The sequence below is a fragment of the Notechis scutatus genome, chromosome 2 (genome assembly GCF_049901735.1).
Source record: "Notechis scutatus isolate UNSWTSFEM ecotype Mainland chromosome 2, rNotScu1.2, whole genome shotgun sequence".
Classification (NCBI taxonomy): domain Eukaryota; kingdom Metazoa; phylum Chordata; class Lepidosauria; order Squamata; family Elapidae; genus Notechis; species Notechis scutatus.
The window spans coordinates 174,641,898-174,662,136 of record NC_142010.1 but is presented as its reverse complement, the minus strand read 5'-3'; the positions used below and the strand labels follow the sequence as shown (position 1 = coordinate 174,662,136).

Below are 20,239 nucleotides of genomic sequence, written 5' to 3'. Positions count from 1 at the left end.
TGATATGCACTTCTATCTAAGCATAGTACATTATCTACTTTTCCTGACAATAACCCTGTAAAGTGGGGTGGGCTAAGGCAGAGAGGGTGGCCTTGAAGGAGAGTGGGGAGAGGTGAAGGACAATGGTCAGATAAAAGAAGATTGAGTCTGGAGCAGGAAGATAACTCCAGTAAATATCTCAGACAAGACCATAGTTCTCACAGAGATAAAGTGTGTGTCTGTGTGCGTATTCAGGCTTACAAGATTATGTTACTATAGCTTTACAATGAAAGCAGTGCTGACCAACATGATATTGGATTCTTAGTCTGATCAGTCTTGAAGGGCTGACACTGATTGGCTCAAATAACTCAGAGAACTTCTATCCCTGAGGTTAGAATAGACTTTCCCCCCCTTTTGTCTGTTGAGTCATATCGAGTTCTTGGGAGACTGGATAAATTCCTGCACTTTACTTGGGAAGGTTCTTCAGAAGTGTTTTGGCCATTGTTTCTTTCTGGGGACTGAGGGAAAGTTGACTAGCCCAAGGTCACCCAGCTGGTTTTGTGCCTATAGTGGAACTAGAATTCACAATCTCATGGTTTCTAGCCTGATTCCTTAACCACTACATCAAACTGCCCCTCAGACTAGAATGTACGGTAGGTATCTTAATCACAACAGAACAATGTCTCTCATTCTGATCTCTTCTGTTCAACACACACAAGTAGCTGTATAATAGATTGCTTAGAATATTCCAGGGCAATTTTTTTTTTAATTAACCCTAACCCTAATCTATTTCTAGGTGAATTTTAAATCTCAATTTCATTAACTGGCAGATAGTCAAGTGATGCAGATGGGACATTTCCAAGTGGCTGGTATGCCAAATGCTGTGTATAAAACTACAAGAAGTATTCTGCTACAACAGTTTATGTTATTGCTACTGCTCCACTGTTTCAAATATTCACCATGAATATGAAGAGTCAATGACCATCTGGAATATACAAAGATGCACCAATTGAATATTTCATCTGCATAAAAGTATCCCTGTAATAAATTTCAAATGCATTGTGAAGGTGCATACTATAACTGTTCTATCTTTTTTTAAACTGTTCAGTGGCACAAAAACACAACTGAAATAATATATTTGTGTGTTTCAAGTGACCTTGTTAATAACATCAATATCTGGAAAGACAGCTGTTTAAATAAGTGTTTCAAATCACAGAGAAAGCAAGAAGTGTTTTGTCATTTTGTTTAATTAATGTGACAGATGTTAACACAACTTCCTAAAGCTTATGAATTTCATTCTTTTTCATCTCCATGTGTGATGGTGTAGCAGAGAGCTTTGTAATCCAGATTTCCTGCCGAGTCAATAGGGGAGCATTGAAACATCTGATCTATCTGTACAACAATAGAAAAAGGGAAGAATTTAGCCAAGGAATTTGAGCAGGGCAAGCCCAAAGACCACTGCCAAGTGATTCTTCAGTCTTTAAAGTTGGAAACTGTAGAAGCGTATCTACTAAAAATTCCTCCTAGAGCAGAGGTGGTATTCAGCAGGTTCTGACCAGTTCTGGAGAACCAGTAGCAGAAATTTTGAGTAGTTCGGAGAACTGGCAAATACCACCTCTGACTGGAGATTTTACAGTATCCTTCCCCTGCTATGCCCACCCAGCCATGCCCACAGTACCAATAGTAAAAAAATTTGAATCCCATCAACTGAAAAGTATACAGTAGTATATGGTCATGACCATAATTCATTCCATAACTTTGGTGATTTCTTCATCTTCTAATGTTTAGTCTTTAGGAATTTCTGGGTCAGGGTCGTGTTTGACCCAAGTATGTGTTCATGACCAGATTCAAAATTTTTGTGAATGTTTTGGTCAGAACCCAATTTGGTTGTGGTCAGAAGTGTTCGTGACCAGAGGTTCTACTGAAGTAACAAAACTAGAAGTGCTGTCTCAGGGTTCTTCATAAAAGCTTTCATACAACTGAATTGAAATTTATTAAGACAAAAACATAACTTCAACAAAAGGAACTTAGCTCCATTAGCTACCTTCCACCTGAAAATAACAGTAATGATTAACTAATTTTTCTAAAGAACAATAATTTTGTGTGGGCACTAAGTACATATTACATTAGCTACCAATTAGAAGTACAAAAGAGCTTAGAAGTCATCTGAACTTTCTATAGATTAAACTTGGCAACCTTTTTATTTTCAGTTAGAGCCAGACCTTTATCAAATAATTCATAGCTCAGCAACCACATTTGCGTGTTGTAAACAGAAGCAAGTGAATTTTAATCTATGGCATCCAGAGTTTAGCACCCCTCAGTTGAACAGCTGTTGCCATTTGATTTCAGCAGGGTGACAGATGCTTCAGTTATCTGGATTATGTAAGGCAGCTTCATGGATCCTTACCCTACATTCAATATTTTATTTATTCAAGTGTGTTGTAATTGGGAAAGTCCAGGTTAAATGAGTTTGGAACAATAGCTATTTGTTTCAAGAAATTTGTTTTGAACTTATTGGTATGATAATTGTTTGGCCTAACCCAGTAACAAATATCCCAGTTAAAGAATTTGATTTTTAATTGGGATGATCCTGGCTGCATTTTTAAAAGTTCATTTCCACTTAAAAAAAACAACATTCTTAAAAATATAGACCTCTTCTGCTGTAAACCTGTCACCTTGGGACATCATTAAGCGTTTCATACTGTTGGAGAAACAAAGAAGAGATTTGTTTTAAAATGTTATAAAGAGTTGCATGAAAATATATGTATGTATGTATGTATGTATGTATGTATGTATGTGTATATATATATATATATATATATATATATATATATATATATATATATATATATATATATATATATATATATATATATATATATATATATATATATATATTTGTCCATTCCTATGTGGGAGAATGTTTTATCTATTACAAAAGCCCAGTTGTACCTTTTTGTCAATAAGATAAATGCCATTGAAGTCTTGTACATTACTTGCAACATATGTTTTATATATCTGTATATCTTTATATATTTTATATAATTTACTTGATGATTTAATGGCAGCATGGAAGATGTCATCTTTCTAGATAAGAGATCTAGGAATATTACATGACAAGTTTACTTTCTATCTGAATGTGTATTCAGGTTTGTCATGTTTTTGCCTCAGTTAAACATGGTTATTAACTAGGGTGACTCTCATATCCTTCCTCATTCTAAAGATATTTCCAGGCACAGAGTACAATTGTCACTCCTCTTATCTGATAAAAACCAAATAATTTCTTCCTAGGTTGCCCAGTTTGGGCCTCCATGTGTGCTCTTTGTCTTTTAATTGAAGATTCTGATTTTACTTGTAAATAAACTGTCTTACTTCTTCCAAGGTACAAACACATGGACTATATAGACTTCCAAGTTGACAGCTGTAGCCATTCAACGTAGAACCTATCTTGATCAGACTGAGGCCAATTGCCAATCATCTTACCTGATTATTTCATTCAATATTTTATAACCCAGTATGCTGTATTACCTTGTTTTATTTGACATGGCCATTAGGCTAATCAATCAACAATCAACAAAACTACTTATGATATATGTTATTTTTTCCTATTCTGTAATTATACTTTTATTGCTGAACATCCTTTACTTCATTCATATTCCTTGTTATATATCTTATATTTAAGATGTGTGTGTGTGTGTGTGTGTGTGTGCGCAACAATAGAAAACAATAGAAAACCTAAAAAGTAAGTTAATATAAATATACCATATTTTTTGCACTATAAGATGCTCCAGAACTTAAGACGCACCTAGCTTTTGGAGAGGACAACAAGAAAAAAAAAATCTGCCTCTGCCTCCCAGCATCCATCTGGTATTCATTTGCCTAGCATCCTTGCAACAAACAGCAAACAGCCTGGTCAGTTTCAGCATGTTATCACAGCCCCAGCACATGGCTCATTAGGGCTTCACTCCGTTGCACCCACCAATGGTCAACTGGGCTGAGCTGCCACCGCCGCCACCAAGGATCCTTTGCTGCCGAGTAGCTGATTGGCAGTTGGATCGGCCTTCATCTCTGCCTCCGACACAGAGCACTCATCAGAGCCTTCCCCAGACTCCAGGACTGGCCCATGTTCCTCCTCAATCTCCTCATTATCCAAATCTACTACCAGCTCCGCTGGCCACTGGCGGGCAACAATACTATTGCCATCGTTTGCTGCCGCCTATGCCGATTGCCGCTGATGGCAGCAGGGAACGGCAGCAGCAATCGACAGGCAGCAATTGGCAGCGATAGGCAGTGACAGCGGTAATCCCCGCCACCTAGAACAGCTGATCAGCAGTATTCTGGGAGGCCGATCCAACTGCCAATCAGCTGCTTAGCAGCAAAGGCTCCAGCATTCCCTGGAGGCGGCGAATGGCCGCACTGGTTACAGACGGTGGCGGCGGTGATCTCCCTTCTCCCCACCGCAATATTCACTCTATAAGACACACAGACATTTCCATCCACTTTTTTTGGGTGGGAGAAGTGCTTCTTATAGTGCAAAAAATATGGTACTATATTTATATAAACTTACTTTTTAGGTTTTCTATTGCTTTCTGACCTTATGGCTGTTATTAAGTGGTTTGATTTCATTTTCTCATTTAGATCATTTCTGGAAGGGAACCTTTGCAGAAAGAGCTCAAAGCAGAAGTAACAATCTGAGCAGACATTTTAAAGGAACAGGTGCTTCTTCAAGTCAACTGCCTTCTAGCTGTTTAGGAATTTCAAAAGTTTATACCAAGGCTTTGAGCTGAGAAAGAAGTTGGAGAGCAATTTTCATTACTTTGGCATAACTTTTTACACTTTAAATGATATTAGATTCTAGCCTAGATGCAATCAGGTAGAAACTTCTTGACGTATCATCCCTGTTATGTTCAATACAAACTGATTATGGATTGCTTCACAAAAGGCTGTTTGTTTTTTAATTTATTTCAATTTATGCCACCTGACCTTTTTGCATCTAATACTTACTAATCCTTGTTAATATTGCCTTTAGCGTCTGGGTCAAACATTTTAAATGCATTCAATATAGTCTCTTCAGTATCTGTACCTGCAGAAAATAATGAGATACAGTTGGATTTGTTGGAACTCTTGTTTCTTGTGAGCCTTAAAATGCTGGACTAGAGGACTTAGCATCAGCTTTAATGGTTTCCAATAATTTGTTGCAGTTCTAACGTCAAAATACTTCACAGGACTAGATAAAAAGAGCTCAGTATTGTCTATGGTCCCTTGATGGGTTGACAAGTCGTTAATCTATAAAAAGGGATTGTTTAAAGGGGAAACAATTGCTTTGGTTTGGAAAACTAAAATCAGGACAAAGGGAATTAGGAGCTCCAAGTGAAGTCCATTTCCAAATAACGCCCCATGCCTCTCTTAGTTTTCCAGATTTGATACTCATTTTCCAAACCAAATTTGATTCTAACTATAATTTTGAACACATTTTGGGTGAAAATGCCACTACAAAATTCAAAAGTATATGGATCTCTGTGGATCAGCTCAGATCAAAAGTGGTGAAGATTGAATTTGGAAATCCCCAAAGTTTTCAACATTTCCTATTTATTTTAATTTTAACTTTTTAGCCACTATTATTAAAGGACAATCTCGCCAAATAAGGACATTTGTAGGATTAATATTAAGCTCTAATTGTCCTAATTCAGGACAAAGAGGAAAATTCAGGCTAAGTTTTTTTTTTGGGGGGGGGGGAAATGGCTTTATAAGATAGTGCTAAACTTACCACTTAACTTTTCCCCAAATAGGTTCAAAAACATGGTGAAATTAATAGGTCCTGTAGCTTCTTTAAGCATAGACTCTAATTCATCATCTTTGACATTGGTTTTACCTAAAATCAAACAAAGACATTAATTGCATCTGTCTTTAGCAATATCAGATTTATATGAATCTTGTTGATGGTAAATTCTACCAATTTTTATAAATGCCAGCAAAAAGTAATTTTACCAGTTTCAAAAAATTCCAATTTGCAATTACCCATGTCCCCTTCAATTTGTAATCATTTTAAAAGAACATAAAAAGCTCAAGCACTTAATAACAAAAGTAGATTTTAAACTGAATTTATCGTCAATCTCCTTGAATCAGTAGGATAATATACTTGGAAATAGATTGAGAAATTATTAATTTACATTTAAATTATATTAAGAGCAGAAAATATATTTACCATTTGCTGATCTACAGAGAAGAGTCTGATTTTAAAGCTACTTTAATCTATTGCAATTTTTTCCGGTCCTTGTATTCTAGTTAACTGTAATTATTATTGTATCAGATTACAAAACAAAGGAAAAAAATCTGATTTTAAATTGAGACAAAATAATTTAATAACACTTGCCCAATGATGCATAGGTATCTTTTAGGTCTTCTTTGTCTATGAAGCCATCTCTGTTCTGATCAATTAAGGTGAAAGCCTATTTAAAAAAATATTTTTATTATGTTTCTTTTAGTTACTAATGTCATCACAATCCTAATCATACTTACTTCAGTCTAGGTCCGATGTATTTCAGTGGATAATATATTGGCATGAGAGCTTTTTCTATATTCCAACATTTGGAAAAATAAAAATGTGATAGTTAAGCTTAAATTTAGAGCTGAAGACTTCAATTTTTTTTCTTATCAAAAACATTCAAACATACTTCCAGAATTAGAGTTACAAATTATTCTATGGGAAGATGGGATTGTTATCCCAAATGGCTCCTCCATTTGTTAGTGATGCTGTTAAATTTAGCTATTTGGAGAAACAGAAATAGAACATATGACTATCTAAATAATCAGCTTAAATTGAACTAACAGTAATTCCCCTGATTTCAAGAACTACAAATATTGCAGTTATATGACATATTGTATGATAGCTATGGGAAAAAACAATTGAACATTACAATTAATAGCCATTCACAGGACAAATTATGACTGCTTTAATAATATAGAGTAAGGCTTCTCAATCTTAACAACTTTAAGAGGCGTGGAGTTCAACTCCCAGAATTCCCTAGCTACAAGCTGGGAGGTGAAACTCACATATCTTAAAGTTGCCAAGTCTGAGAAAACCAGGCTTAGAAGAATCGGCTTTTATGGATTTGAGGGCCATGTTAGGCTTGGCTTGGCAGGTTGAGGGCTTCTTTTCCAATGTAGGAGGGAACAGGGTCTGCAATGGGTATGGTAAAGGTTTTCCCCATCCAGTAGTGTCAGACTCTAGGGGGAAGTGTCCATCTGCATTTCCTAGCTGAGGAAGCCAACATTGTCCCAACATGCTTCCATGTTCAGTGGCCAGCATGACTATATGCTGAGACACACAAAATACTGTTACTTTCCCTCTAAAGTGGTACTTACCTGAAAATAAGACTTGGTCTTATATTAATTTTTGCTCCCAAAAATGCATTAAGTCTTATTTTTCTGGTTAGGTCTTGTTTTTGGGGAAATGTGTTTATGAAATGTGTCCATCTGGCTGGCAATCTTAAATGGGGCTTATTTTGGAGGTAGGGCTTATATATAAGCACCCTGAAAATAAGCTAGGGCTTATTTTCTGACTGTAGAAACACAGTATTTATCTACTCGCATTTGAAAGTATTTGAACTGCTAGGCTAACAGGAGCTGGGGTAAGAAGGTATAGATTGGAATTAAGTGGGGGGAAGTAGATGCCCATGTAAAAATGGAGGGGGGCATTTTGTCCCCCAATGAGGCTATGTTTTGCAAGTCAAGCAGCAACACGTTTATACCCTTGTTGTTTTCAAACATGAAAAAATACATCTATTTATTTTTACTTTCAACAGCTTTTCAATTGTAGATTGAAATATTTTTCTTCCCATGAGGAATAAAAATTTGAAATGACATTTCAAATTACATAGGTAAACTTCCACTCATGTGAGAAATTCTTTTGTCTATGTTTCTCTCATCTCCCAACTACTTGCAGCAGATCTGTAGGTTTGGAAGAGAAAAAAAAACCCACTACCAGAAGATTTCATTCCACCATGGGATGAACCCCTTCACACAAACCAGTGTGAATGGCATGAATATATTTCTTAAAATCAAAGCTCGTTCTGCAGCTATAACCTACTTCTCAGGTAGATTATTTGTATATTATTTATTCTGCTCTCCATTTTCTACGGTTAAAATAAAACAGGAAGTAATGTACAGCAATCTTCCCTGGTCTGGCGTTTTCAAGATACACAGATTAAAATCTCAGAATTTCTTAGCTATTATCTTAGCTATACTGAATGTTCTGAAAATTGATATCCATGCAGCCATGGGTAAGACTGGTCTAGGGATTTCATTTTTGCTAAGTAGTTTGTTTATCACATTACTTATGATTCAAAGACTTTCTTGTTAAATCCCAACAGATTGATGACATGTGATATACTAACAAGAATGGTGTTCAAATGAGTCTCACTTTTATATCATATTTTTTTACCTTTCTGGTTTCTGGTAACTGTCTTCTGTTGGTATGATTTAGGCTGCAATCTAATATACTGTAGGCTTTCTGGTATATAAAATCCTACTGAACAGAATAGGATACATCTATGCAAATGATGTTACTATTTAAAAAGCAAGCTAATGGGTAAATACAACATAAAGATGCTATTACCACATCCTAGTCTTCAAAGTTTAATTTGGTTCATTTCTAAGATGTTACTTCAAAGCCCCACACTGACTGATATCTGTAGGCTACTAATAGCAAGAGGGCAAGCACAGATAGAAAGTTGGAGAGAGGGAGAGCGACTTATTTTTCTTTCTCCTATTTTTCTTCTCCTGTTTTTCTCCTATTCTTAATGCACGGTAACAAGCCAGTTGTGTTGGATGACAAAAGGTTAAAGTTTGTCCAGTTTTTATAATGGAATACCACTCATGTGCAGTTTAAAACATTCTAAAGAGAAATGTTCTTACTTCCTTAAACTCTTGGATCTGTGTCTGTTCAAAGTTGGAGAAAACATTAGAAGAAGCTCTTTGAGCACGTTTGGCACCGCCTTCCTTCTTTTTGGTTTTTCGGCTGGCCTGAAATGAAGAGTATTATGAATTCAGTCAGATCGTATCTTGTTCTGATCACACAGTTAGAAGTAGATAAGGCAGCTGATAATAATTCTCAGATTATTTTCCTAAATTACAAAACACTATAATGATGCTATGTTTTATACATACCAGCCTGTACAAAAGCAACAGGATATACAGATAGGAGTTTTGAGTTATACATGAAAAAAGCCGTGGTTTTTAAAAATATATATATTTATCCTCTAAATATTTACCCTTTAACAGGTTACTCAATCAAGTTTGTGTTATGAAAACCATAGAGACATCATTTTTTAAAATACAGGTTAAACTCACCATCTTTCCTGGAGAGATCCTGTGTTTCTCTGGGAAACTGTCTCTATCAAACACTTCTTATATGTACAGGAGGATCTTGTCTTTCCAGATGGCATTCCCAAAGAAGATCTCAACACTGCATAAACCTTCAGCTCACAAGATGACTCCATACTTGGTCAGAGCTGCAAGATACCTTCTATTCCCTGGTGAACAAACAACAGTTAGTTGAAGTTGTCCAGTAAGACATTCCTTCAATTGCTATGAGCTGCAATATCCATGGTGGTTAATTCAACTGTCACTCAAGCTATTTTTGTGTACCTTTTGAACTCATATATTATAACATAGTAAGAACACTGGGCAGGGATTAAACAAGCATTAACTTTTAATGAAGACTTCTAAATTCCATCCCTGCATATTCTGGGAAATACATTTAGATGCTACATTGGGAAGCAACAATTTCTTGATATAGTTTGTCATGATTTGTTATAATTAAATAAGATTTGATTGTGTAGTTTCCTCCATACCTTTTAATCATCATTATTATTATAAACTGGAAATACAAAGAATCCTGGAGAATTCATCCTGACTTTGAATGTGGAAGAGGAGACCTTGATTTGGGTAGTTTTGACTTAGTTAAACAGGTTAACATATTCAGTCCCAGTCGTTCCTATTTATGGAAAGCTAGATATCCCTTTGAGTATGTGGGTTCACACAACATGGTAAATCATAATTTTACAATCACAGTTGCCAGCATACATAAGCAAACTGCATTTGGATTTAGTGGGCTTTGGACGCCAAATTTAAATTGTTAAACAATTCACTTAATGTATTTAAATGATTTATGCAATTAATGAACCTTTTTATGATTTATTGCAAAATGAAACATGACTTCACTAAATCAAATACTTAAAATGACAGGCCTTGTTAGAAATATTTATGGACTCAAAATATTCTTGTGGAATGGTTCCTTGCAGTTCAGATAATTTGCCCATAGCTGCTCATGCTAATAATATTCACTGATTATATTGTATTGTGATATTCTCCCTGGGACTTTGGCAGGCTGTGTGTGTGTATCTTTACTCTCTGCTGTTGCTCTCTTCTTTAGGATCCAATTTAAGGAACGTTTAAAGACGCTGTGTTGTAAGAGAAGTTGAAAACATTTTCAACTTGTATCTTTCAAAACATATATTGCTCTTTTTAAGTAAGTCAGTAATAACAAACTTTTCAAACTGTTTGGTGAATTAATCATGGCATATCATTTGTGTTTCATCAAACAATATCTAATGTAAAAAAACATTTGGTATAAAAATGATTAAATTCATAAATGCTGTAGAATTCCCGAACCAGTCAGATAAAATTATTCTTATTGGCTTACACTAGACTGCTGTGTAATTGATTTACATATAGGGCGGAAGCATTTGATATTGGAAAAAGCATTGGTAGAATAATCCTTAAATTCCAAGACTTGTACAAAGATCATATAAAATGTTGATGTTATTTATAAAGGTAAAAGTTTCCTTTTACTTGATTTTAAATATACTTTGAAATTTTAAAAATGCAACGTTAAAAATAAAAATAGCCACAAACTTTCCATGGCATTTTTGAGGCATATTTTTAGCGTCGTAGCTCTATTAAAAAAAATTGCATTCAAGCATGATCTTCCATTTTCTATCTCTACCTCTCTCTCTCTCTCTTTCTTTCGTTTTGCAACGTCGAAGCTCTTGCGTCACGGCGCGCCGGCGTTCTAAACGGCTTTGTGCGTCACATCCGTTTTCCTTCGGCCGGGAGGAGAAGATGATTCCCCCAGTGGAGGTTTCTCCGCTCATCAAGGTGAGCTGAGGCGCCGCGCGTGCCGCTTCGGCCTTCCGTTGGGGCGCCAGTGTGTATGCACGCGCACCGTCTCGTGGTGGGCGAGGCGTGCAAACGAAGGAGGGCAGCCGGCGCTTTTAAGCCGGAAGGTGACCGTGGAGGTCACGGAGAAGGGCTGGCTGGGGAACGGTGGGCCCGTCTCCTGCCCTTTCGGTCTCGCAAATCCGGTGTCTTCCACGTAGCTCGTCTTTCCCGGGTTTTCGTGTGAATTTCCCTCTCGCCCTCGCTCAAATGACGTCTTGTTCAATAGGTCTCTCTTTTATTTGCAAAACTTCATAAGGTAGACCTGTGGTATATCTGTGTATATGTGTGTATGTATGCATGTATGTGTATATTGCATATGTATATGGGCATAGATATGTACGTGTGTGTATATATATATATATGTGTGTGTTTTGTAGATTTTCACGTACAGGTATGTAGGTCTAGGTGTGTTCGGGTCTTTTCCTGTGTAAGATTAAGAGTATCTTGGCGACATTTCGGTGAGGTCCGTGCTTTCAGTGGCACTGCTTGCACTGGCACGAAGGCGAAAGCACCAGCCTGAGGATGGCGAGTGGGACCTCGCTGAAATGTCGCCAAGATACTCTTTATCTTACACAGGAAAAGACCCGAACACACCTAGACATATATATATGTACACATACACACATATATATATATATACACATACATACATACATACTTACATACATATATATGCATATGTATATGTGTGTGTGTGTATATATATATATATATCTTTGGTTATTCGGGTTTTCTCCCACGTAAGATTGGAAGTATCTAGGCAATGTTTCGATGAAGTCTCATTCATCATCTTCAGGCTTCTGTCTTCAGCTCTGTGCTTCTCAGAGTGATGTGAGCTTGCAGCTGCTTCTTCCTTTTAACTTTTAACTTCCTTTTGACTAGCAGTTAAAAGGAAGAAGCAGCTGCAAGCTCACATCACTCTGAAAAGCACAGAGCTGAAGACAGAAGCCTGAAGATGATGAATGAGACTTCATCGAAACGCTGCTTAGATACTTCCAATCTTACGGAGAAAACCCGAATAACCAAAGATCCAAATATATTATATTATATATAATATATATATATTATATATATATATATATATATATATAATATATATATATATATTCTGTTATTATATAATATAATATATAATATATATAATATAAAGCTGAAGGCCATACATATATATATTTTATATATATATATATATATATATATATATATATATATATATATATATAGATAGATAGATAGAGAGAGAGAGAGAGAGAGAGAGAGAGAGAGAGAGAGAGAGAGAGAGAGAGAGGGTGTTTGGGTCTTTTCCTGTGTAAGATTATGTTTTCAGCAGAATCTCATCTGCCATCATCAGGCTTCTGTATACTGTTCGTCTGTGAGTCAGACTTTTACAGTGGTTTCAGATTTAAATTTGGGGCAGCCTATTGCTGTGCCAGAATGGTTTTTTCTTCATCCTGATTGGTTGGGAGTCTTGGTCTGTGTTTATTGGTCTTGGAGTTTGCTGTGTTCTGCTTGATTGGTGTTTCTAATATCTTCTGTCTGTTTTTTGGCTCTTTTTGTATCTTGATTGGCTGGCAGTATTGTGTTACTTTATTGGAGGCCTTTAGTGCAGCTTGGCCGGGTAAATGGACGGCTATCATTAGTTAGGAAGCTGGGTTTCATCTGGGTGCCTGGTTGGGGTGTGTTTGAGCTGGAGGTATCAGGGGGATCTGTTTGTGCCCAGGTGTTTGCCTGGCTTGTGGTGTGGAGATTTTTTGTTTGTGAGTGCAGGCTTCCAAATGATTGACAGCCTGGTGGAATCATCTCTTCTATTCATGCTTTCTGGTCTTTTTCAATCTCTATGGCTTCTCTGATGATTCTGTGGCTAGGGTTTTCTATAGTGGCTAGGGTTTTGATGCCATTGAAGTTGATGCTATGACCTGTGGCTTCCATGTGTTGGACTAGTGAGGAAGTGTGTTCCAGCTTTTTGACTGCATTTTTGTGTTCATCCAGGCGGGTACTTATTCTTCTATTGGTCTGTCCAATGTATGTGGCCGGGCATGATGCACAGGGGACTTAGATATGCCTTGGTTTTCCAGGTCAATTTTATCTTTGGGGTTGCTAAGGATGGCTGCTATTTTTCTGTCTGTTTTGAAGGCAGTCTTGATGTGATGTCTGTGTAGTACCTTACTAATTTTGTCTGTAGTACCTCTTATGTAGGGTAGGACAGCTGTTCCATAGGTCTGTTCATCTTCTGGGTCTCTATTATGTCTCAGTGTGTTTTTGTGGATCAAGCTGGTGATTTTGCTTTTGTGGAAGCCGTTGGCTGTCAGTACTTTGGTCAGGGTGCATAGTTCAGTCTTAATGTGTGTCTTGTCTGCCAGGCGTTTGGTTCTGGTAATTAGTGTTTTAGCCACGGAGTTTATCTGTGCTGGGTGGTGGTGGGATTGGGCGTTGAGGTAGCGGTTAGTGTGTGTTTTCTTTTGGTATACGGTGTGTCCTAGTGTGCCATCTGTTTTTTTGTAGATTAGTACATCTAGGAATGGTAGTTGTTTGTTTGTTTCCGTTTCCATGGTGAACTTGATTTTGGGGTGTGTGCTGTTTAGGTGTGTTAGGAAATTGTTTAGGTTTTCTTTCCATGGGGCCAAATCACAAATGTGTCATCGATGTATCTTAACCATAGTTTGGGTTTGTGGATGGCATTGGCCAGGGCTCTGGATTCAATTCTTCCATGAACAGGTTTGCAATGACGGGTGACAGTGGTGATCCCATAGGGGCTCCTTCAATTTGTTTGTATCTTTGTCCTTTGTATATGAAATATGTGTTGGTTAAGCAGTGTTCTGTTAGTTCCATGAGGTGTTTAGCTGGTTGGTATTTATTTTTGATGATTTCAAGGGTCTCTTTTATCGGGACTTGAGTGAATAGTGAAATCACGTCGAAACTTACAAGCAGATCTTCTTGCTCCACATGTAGATCTTTGATCATTTCCAAGAAGTGGTATGAGTTTTGTACATGTGAAGCTGCTGTTTCAGCATGGGGCTGTAGCTGTTTTGCTAAGTGTTTAGCTAGGTTTTGTAGTGGTGCTCCTCTGGAGCTGACTATGGGTCTGAGAGGTATGCCTTCTTTGTGTATTTTTGGGAGGCCGTATAGTTTGGGGCATCTGGAAGATTTTTCTCTTGGGATGATCATCTGTTGGATCTCTCTGCTCATGTGGCTGGTTATAATTTTCTTCTTGGTTAATTTTTCCAGATATGTGGTTGGGTCTGTGTTTATGGGTTTGTAAGTGGAGTCTTGGAGTAGGTCTGTCAATTTTGTTTCGTAGTCTTTCCTGTCCATTACTACAGTGGCATTCCCTTTGTCTGCTGGGAGGATGATTATGCTGCTATCTCTTTTCAGGGTTTGTAGCGCTTTAATTTCATTTTTCTGCAAGTTGCTTTTGGGTGGTTTGCTTGTGCATAGGATGTTGGTAACTTGGTGTCTTATTTTATCAGCTTCATCTGTATTTAATTTAGTTAGGCTGGATTCTACTGCACATACACACACACACACACACACACACACACACATACATGCACATGTCAATATACACATACACATATATAGCCATACACATGTATGCATGTATACATATACATACACACATACGTATAATTAGCAATAGCACTTAGACTTATATACCACTTTTCAGTGCTTTACACTTACAGCCTATATACATACATACATGTATGTGTATGTATGTATGTATGTATATGTATGTATATGTATAAATCGCAGACCATTCAGCATACATAAAAAAGCATTTATAACTGGTGTCTCAGTCAGACTCTTCAGAGCTCTTAACAGGAAATTCTTAATAAGATCTGGAGATGCCCAAAGAATTAAAAAGACTTTCATCTACAAGCTAGCTGTATCAAAAAGGTTTTGATGAAATGTAATAATGGCAACTAAATACACCCTTCACTGAGAGTCTATCTTGAATGCTGTTTAAAAGCCATTTTGGCTTTACCAAAGGATATATGTGTTAGTCCTGTAAGGCAATCCAGACAAGAAAAACTGTGAGTACTAGCTATATCTTTGTGTAAAGTTACATTGACAGAATCTTGCAAGTCTGGAAGTATTTCTCGCCTGCTTTATTTTTACTCTCCAGAAAACTAAGGAGGTGCTTTCTGCAATGTTTTCCTGGTCCTTTCTGCTTCGGTGGGCTGAGATATTTTTTATATGATGGTTGTGAAGTCTGCAACTTTCTTTTGTCTCCCAAGGACATTCCAACCTACCATTACAAAATAAAAATATCTGGGAAACCTTTTGAAAACATGGTCAAAGTGTTCAAACAAGTCATGATCGTTTTTGTATTCTCATTCTGATTACTGCTTTTGTGCTGCTAAAAGCAAGTATAATATACAACATTGTATAGATAGTCTTTGACTTAAGATCACAATTGGGACCAGGATTTCAGTTGCTAAGCAAGGCATTGTTAAGTGAGTCACAAGTTAAGTCAGACCTGAGCATTTTATAGCCTCCCAGGCCACATGTGGCTGATTGGTTGTACAACCCCCATGAGGTCAATCAGAAGTTAGAAATCAAATGTAAATAAATGTACACTATGCATTCAGTACAACTATTTTATTTTGAAGGTGACTGCTTTCTTTTTCTATTTATGTATGGCATGCATGCATGCCTACGCTATTTCGCAGCCATGTTGGTTCGGCTTCCATAACAGTCCCAGTTCCTTGTGTGGTTACTTGGGAAAATCAATTGTTCAGTCCTGATTTAAGTGAATCACTGCCATGGTTAAACAAATCTAGCTTCCCACATTGACTTTGCTTGTCGGAAGCCAGCTGTGATCAAGCCAGCAAATGGTGATCATGTAACTGGCTCCAGGACACTGCAACCATGATAAATACATGGTGGTTTCGAGGCGCCTGGATTTTAATCACGTGACCATGGGTAAGACATTTTTCTCAGTGCTGTTGTAGCTTTGAATGGTTGCTAAACAAATGGTGTAATGTGTATACCACTTCATAATAATAGTGGGTATACAGAACGTTATTACTGTGGAAATATATATAACACATTGGAATGTCTGAATTCAGTCTTTTTATGAATTAATATACTTTATGGTTTACATTTCTGTAATTTAAAGCTCTGCAGATACTCAGCTCTGCTGTTGGGAATTGTTTATGGAGCAAGAAGATATGGTAAGTGATTAATAAAAATAACCTTTTTATTTATGTTTGGATTGTGAATAGCTGATGTTTGGTTTTGAAAACTACATCAATTAAACTGTACTGTAATATTTTTTGTAATAGATGCATTTACAGCCAGCTGTTCCATCTGGCTTCTTAACAGTTATTCACAAGCATCTTCTAAGAAATCTTAGATCACTTCATGTGAAAAAATGAACGCACAAGCTTGTTGTATATTGATATCAATTTATTGATATCACATTGCTCCTGATTGGAGTCCATTGCTCCTGATTATACTTCCACAATTAAGATTTGTGCAGATATTTATTGGTGCATAAACATTATGAGCATATTCAGTTTTATAAAGCATTTTATAAAAATCACTATTGGTAAAATGGATGGCATATAGATTTAATACACAAATCAATTAAAACATTTTTTAAAATCTTGTTAAAAATCCATTCTGAATTCAGGGCTTATTAATAAGTTAAAAAAATAGTATACTCTCTATACTTACCTTTTTTCTATATTTTGTGAAAATGCATCTTAATAATTTAGTTAAATGTTAGCAATGCTAAAAGCATTGTCGTGATGAAAAGAAGCGTTTAGGCAACACTCTATCCACTTTGAAGCTAAAATTATTCCATAGGCCTATGTTAAATGTTTTGTATCTTGAAACTCCACATGCTTTTAATGAATCGAAAGCAAAGAACTGTGAAGGAATGAATTATAATGCATTTATGCTTCCTCTGAATACATATTGTTTTACTTTACAACAGCTTATTTAAAGCCTATTGCTGTGGAGGATAGGAGATTAGAAGCAGAGGAAAAAGCAAAACAGGAGGAATTGAAAAGAATTGCAAAAGCATTGGAAGAAGGTATTTTCTGTAAATTTGTTTGATTTTAACAACAGTCACATGAATAATGAATGAATGAATGATTGTAAGTGGACTATCTCTATGTCAACAGAAGGTTGATGTTTTGGATTTCAATGAAATCCCCCCTTCCCCAGATAACATACATAGATACATACATCCAAACAGAGAGAGGGATCCAATTTGGTCTAATCATGGTTAAGGCACCAGGCTAGAAAGTGGGAGACCAAATTCTAATTCCACCTTAGCCATGAAAACCATCTGGCCAGTTACTCTCTCTCAGCTCAACCTACCTCACAGAGTTGTTGGAGGAGGACGTATATTGGATATCTTTGCCGCCTTGAGTTATTTGTAAAACTAATAAAGGCAGGGGATGAATAAATTATATGCATTTTTAATATGGTAAGATAGAAAGTGCCTTCTGCCTTTCTTTCTATTGAGTAATGATTATAATCTTTTATCCATCTTTGTCTTTCTTAAATCTTCTTTCTTTGAACAGAAAGTCCACATAAAATTTCTGATCTTTCAAAAACCTCTTTCTACTATTTTTTTCTGACCAAACTGGCCAACTTTAACATTTCTTTAAATTCAGTTAACTTTCTAATCTACTGGAAGTGATTCATTGCTTTTCCAAGTTTATGCATACAATACTCTTGTTCCACATGAAAACAGCACTTCCATCATATCCTCCTGGGTGGGGGAAGTGATAAAATATACATCATGATGCAAATATCATAGATTATATACTTGCATCAAATGTTTCCGTGTATGTCATTTTTTTACTGTGGTTGGCTGTGGAGGTCTGTCATCTCAGGCATCAGTGGAAAGAAACAGTCCTACAGCATCAGAGGTTTCTCCAGGACAGTTGTTGATTTCAATGAATGTCCTTCAAGGGTGCTTGCATCTGATTGTAGATGATTCTGAATATTTATTTTAATTTGGGGGGAAATTATAGTATAAAGCTAGCATATAATTCTTCCATATTTGGAAGAGAATATTATTGTGTTTTTGATCATCTGGCAGCTAAAATATTATCAAGGAGAATTGCCAAAACATCTGACAAGAATATACACTGCTCAAAAGAATAAAGGGAACACTTAAACAACACAATGTAACTCCAAGTCAATCACACTTCTGTGAAATCAAACTGTCCACTTAAGTAACAACACTGATTGACAATCAATTTCACATGCTGTTGTGCAAATGGAATAGACAACAGGTGGAAAGCAAAGGCAGTTAGCAAGACATCCCCAATAAAGGAGTGGTTCTGCAGGTGGTGACCACAGACCACTTCTCAGTTCCTATGCTTTCCAGCTGATTGTTTGGTCACTTTTGAATGCTGGCGGTGCTTTCACTCTAGTGGTAGCATGAGACAGAGTCTACAACCCACACAAGTGGCTCAGGTAGTGCATCTCATCCAGGATGGCACATCAATGTGAGCTGTGGCAAGAAGCTATGCTGTGTCTGCCAGCGTAGTGTCCAGAGCATGGAGGTGCTGCCAGGAGACAGGCCAGTACATCAGGAGACATCGAGGAGGCTGTAGGAGGGCAACAACCCAGCATCAGGACCGCTACCTTCGCCTTTGTGCAAGGAGGGACAGGAGGAGCACTGCCAGAGCCCTGCAAAATCATCTCCAGCGGGCCACAAATGTGCATGTGGCTGATCAAATGGTCAGAAACAGACTCCATGAGGGTGGTATGAGGGCCCGACGTCCACAGGTGTGGGTTGTGCTTACAGCCCAACACTGTGCAGGACGTTTGACGTTTGCCAGAGAACACCAAGATTGGCAAATTTGCCCTGTGCTCTTCACAGATGAAAGCAGATTCACACTGAGCACATGTGACAGACGTGACAGGGTCTGGAGACACTGTGAAGAACGTTCTGCTGCCTGCAACATCCTCCATCATGACCGGTTTGGCAGTGGGTCAGTAATGGTGTGGGGTGGCATTTCTTTAGGGGGCCGCACAGCCCTCTATGTGCTCGCCAGAGGTAGCCTGACTGCCATTAGGTACCGAGATGAGATCCTCAGACCCCTTGTGAGACCATATGCTGGTGCGGTTGGCCCTGGGTTCCTCCTAATGCAAGACAATGCTAGACCTCATGTGGCTGGAGTGTGTCAGCAGTTCCTGCAAGATGAAGGCATTGATGCTATGGACTGGCCCACTCGTTCCCCAGACCTGAATCCAATTGAGCACATCTGGGACATCATGTCTCGCTCCATCCACCAACACCACATTGCACCACAGACTGTCCAGGAGTTGGGGGATGCTTTAGTCCAGATGTGGGAGGAGATCCCTCAGGAGACCATCCGCCACCTCATCAGGAGCATGCCCAGGCGTTGTAGGGAGGTCATACAGGCACGTGGAGGCCACACACACTACTGAGCCTCATTTTGACTTATTTTAAGGACATTACATCAAAGTTGGATCAGCCTGTAGTGTTTTTTTCCACTTTAATTTTGAGTGTAACTCCAAATCCAGACCTCCATGAGTTGCTAAATTTTATTTCCATTGATAATTTTTGTGTGAGTTTGTTGTCAGCACATTCAACTATGTAATGAACGAAGTATTTAATAAGAATATTTCATTCAGATCTAGGATGTCTTATTTTTGTGTTCCCTTTATTTTTTTTGAGCAGTGTATTTCAGAAAGCTTTCTTCAAAAATTTGTTTAAATTCTGAGTGCATCTAGGATGTAGCTTGCCGCTGTTTTTGCTAAATGGCGTTTTTTTTTTCTTTTTCAGCTCAAGAATCAATCCTGAAATAAACTTCCTTGGTCCACATCTTTGAAATGTTGAAGTAGATAATTCTAAACATCTAAAATACATTTATTTACATCAATAAACAGACATTCACAACAATGTTGACTTCCTTAGTATGCATAGTGCTAATTAAAAAAGAAATGACAAAATGAAATACAATGTGCTGATCTGAGTCTTCGTGTTGATGCTGGGACCTTGACTTTTTAATATAATAAAGCATTAACTGTTCAGCCACTATGC

The 20,239-nt window shown here is 37.4% G+C and overlaps 2 protein-coding genes across 2 annotated transcripts; one reads left to right on the top strand and one right to left on the bottom strand.

The window, feature by feature from the left end:
• Window positions 1-1,208: 1,208 nt before the first annotated feature.
• Window positions 1,209-9,512, bottom strand: MYL5 (myosin light chain 5). The gene is made up of 7 exons (XM_026672992.2): window positions 9,331-9,512; window positions 8,896-9,003; window positions 6,353-6,428; window positions 5,747-5,851; window positions 4,984-5,062; window positions 2,632-2,680; window positions 1,209-1,371 (listed from the first exon to the last, which is right to left on the bottom strand). Exons 1-7 carry the CDS (start codon window positions 9,331-9,333, stop codon window positions 1,273-1,275), a joined length of 519 nt encoding a protein of 172 aa, XP_026528777.1. The 5' UTR covers window positions 9,334-9,512; the 3' UTR covers window positions 1,209-1,272.
• A 1,470-nt stretch (window positions 9,513-10,982) lies between these two features.
• ATP5ME (ATP synthase membrane subunit e) lies at window positions 10,983-20,140 on the top strand. Its single transcript, XM_087957447.1, has 4 exons — window positions 10,983-11,139; window positions 16,322-16,376; window positions 17,144-17,242; window positions 19,982-20,140. Exons 1-4 carry the CDS (start codon window positions 11,104-11,106, stop codon window positions 20,002-20,004), a joined length of 213 nt encoding a protein of 70 aa, XP_087813573.1. The 5' UTR covers window positions 10,983-11,103; the 3' UTR covers window positions 20,005-20,140.
• The last annotated feature ends 99 nt before the right edge of the window (window positions 20,141-20,239 follow it).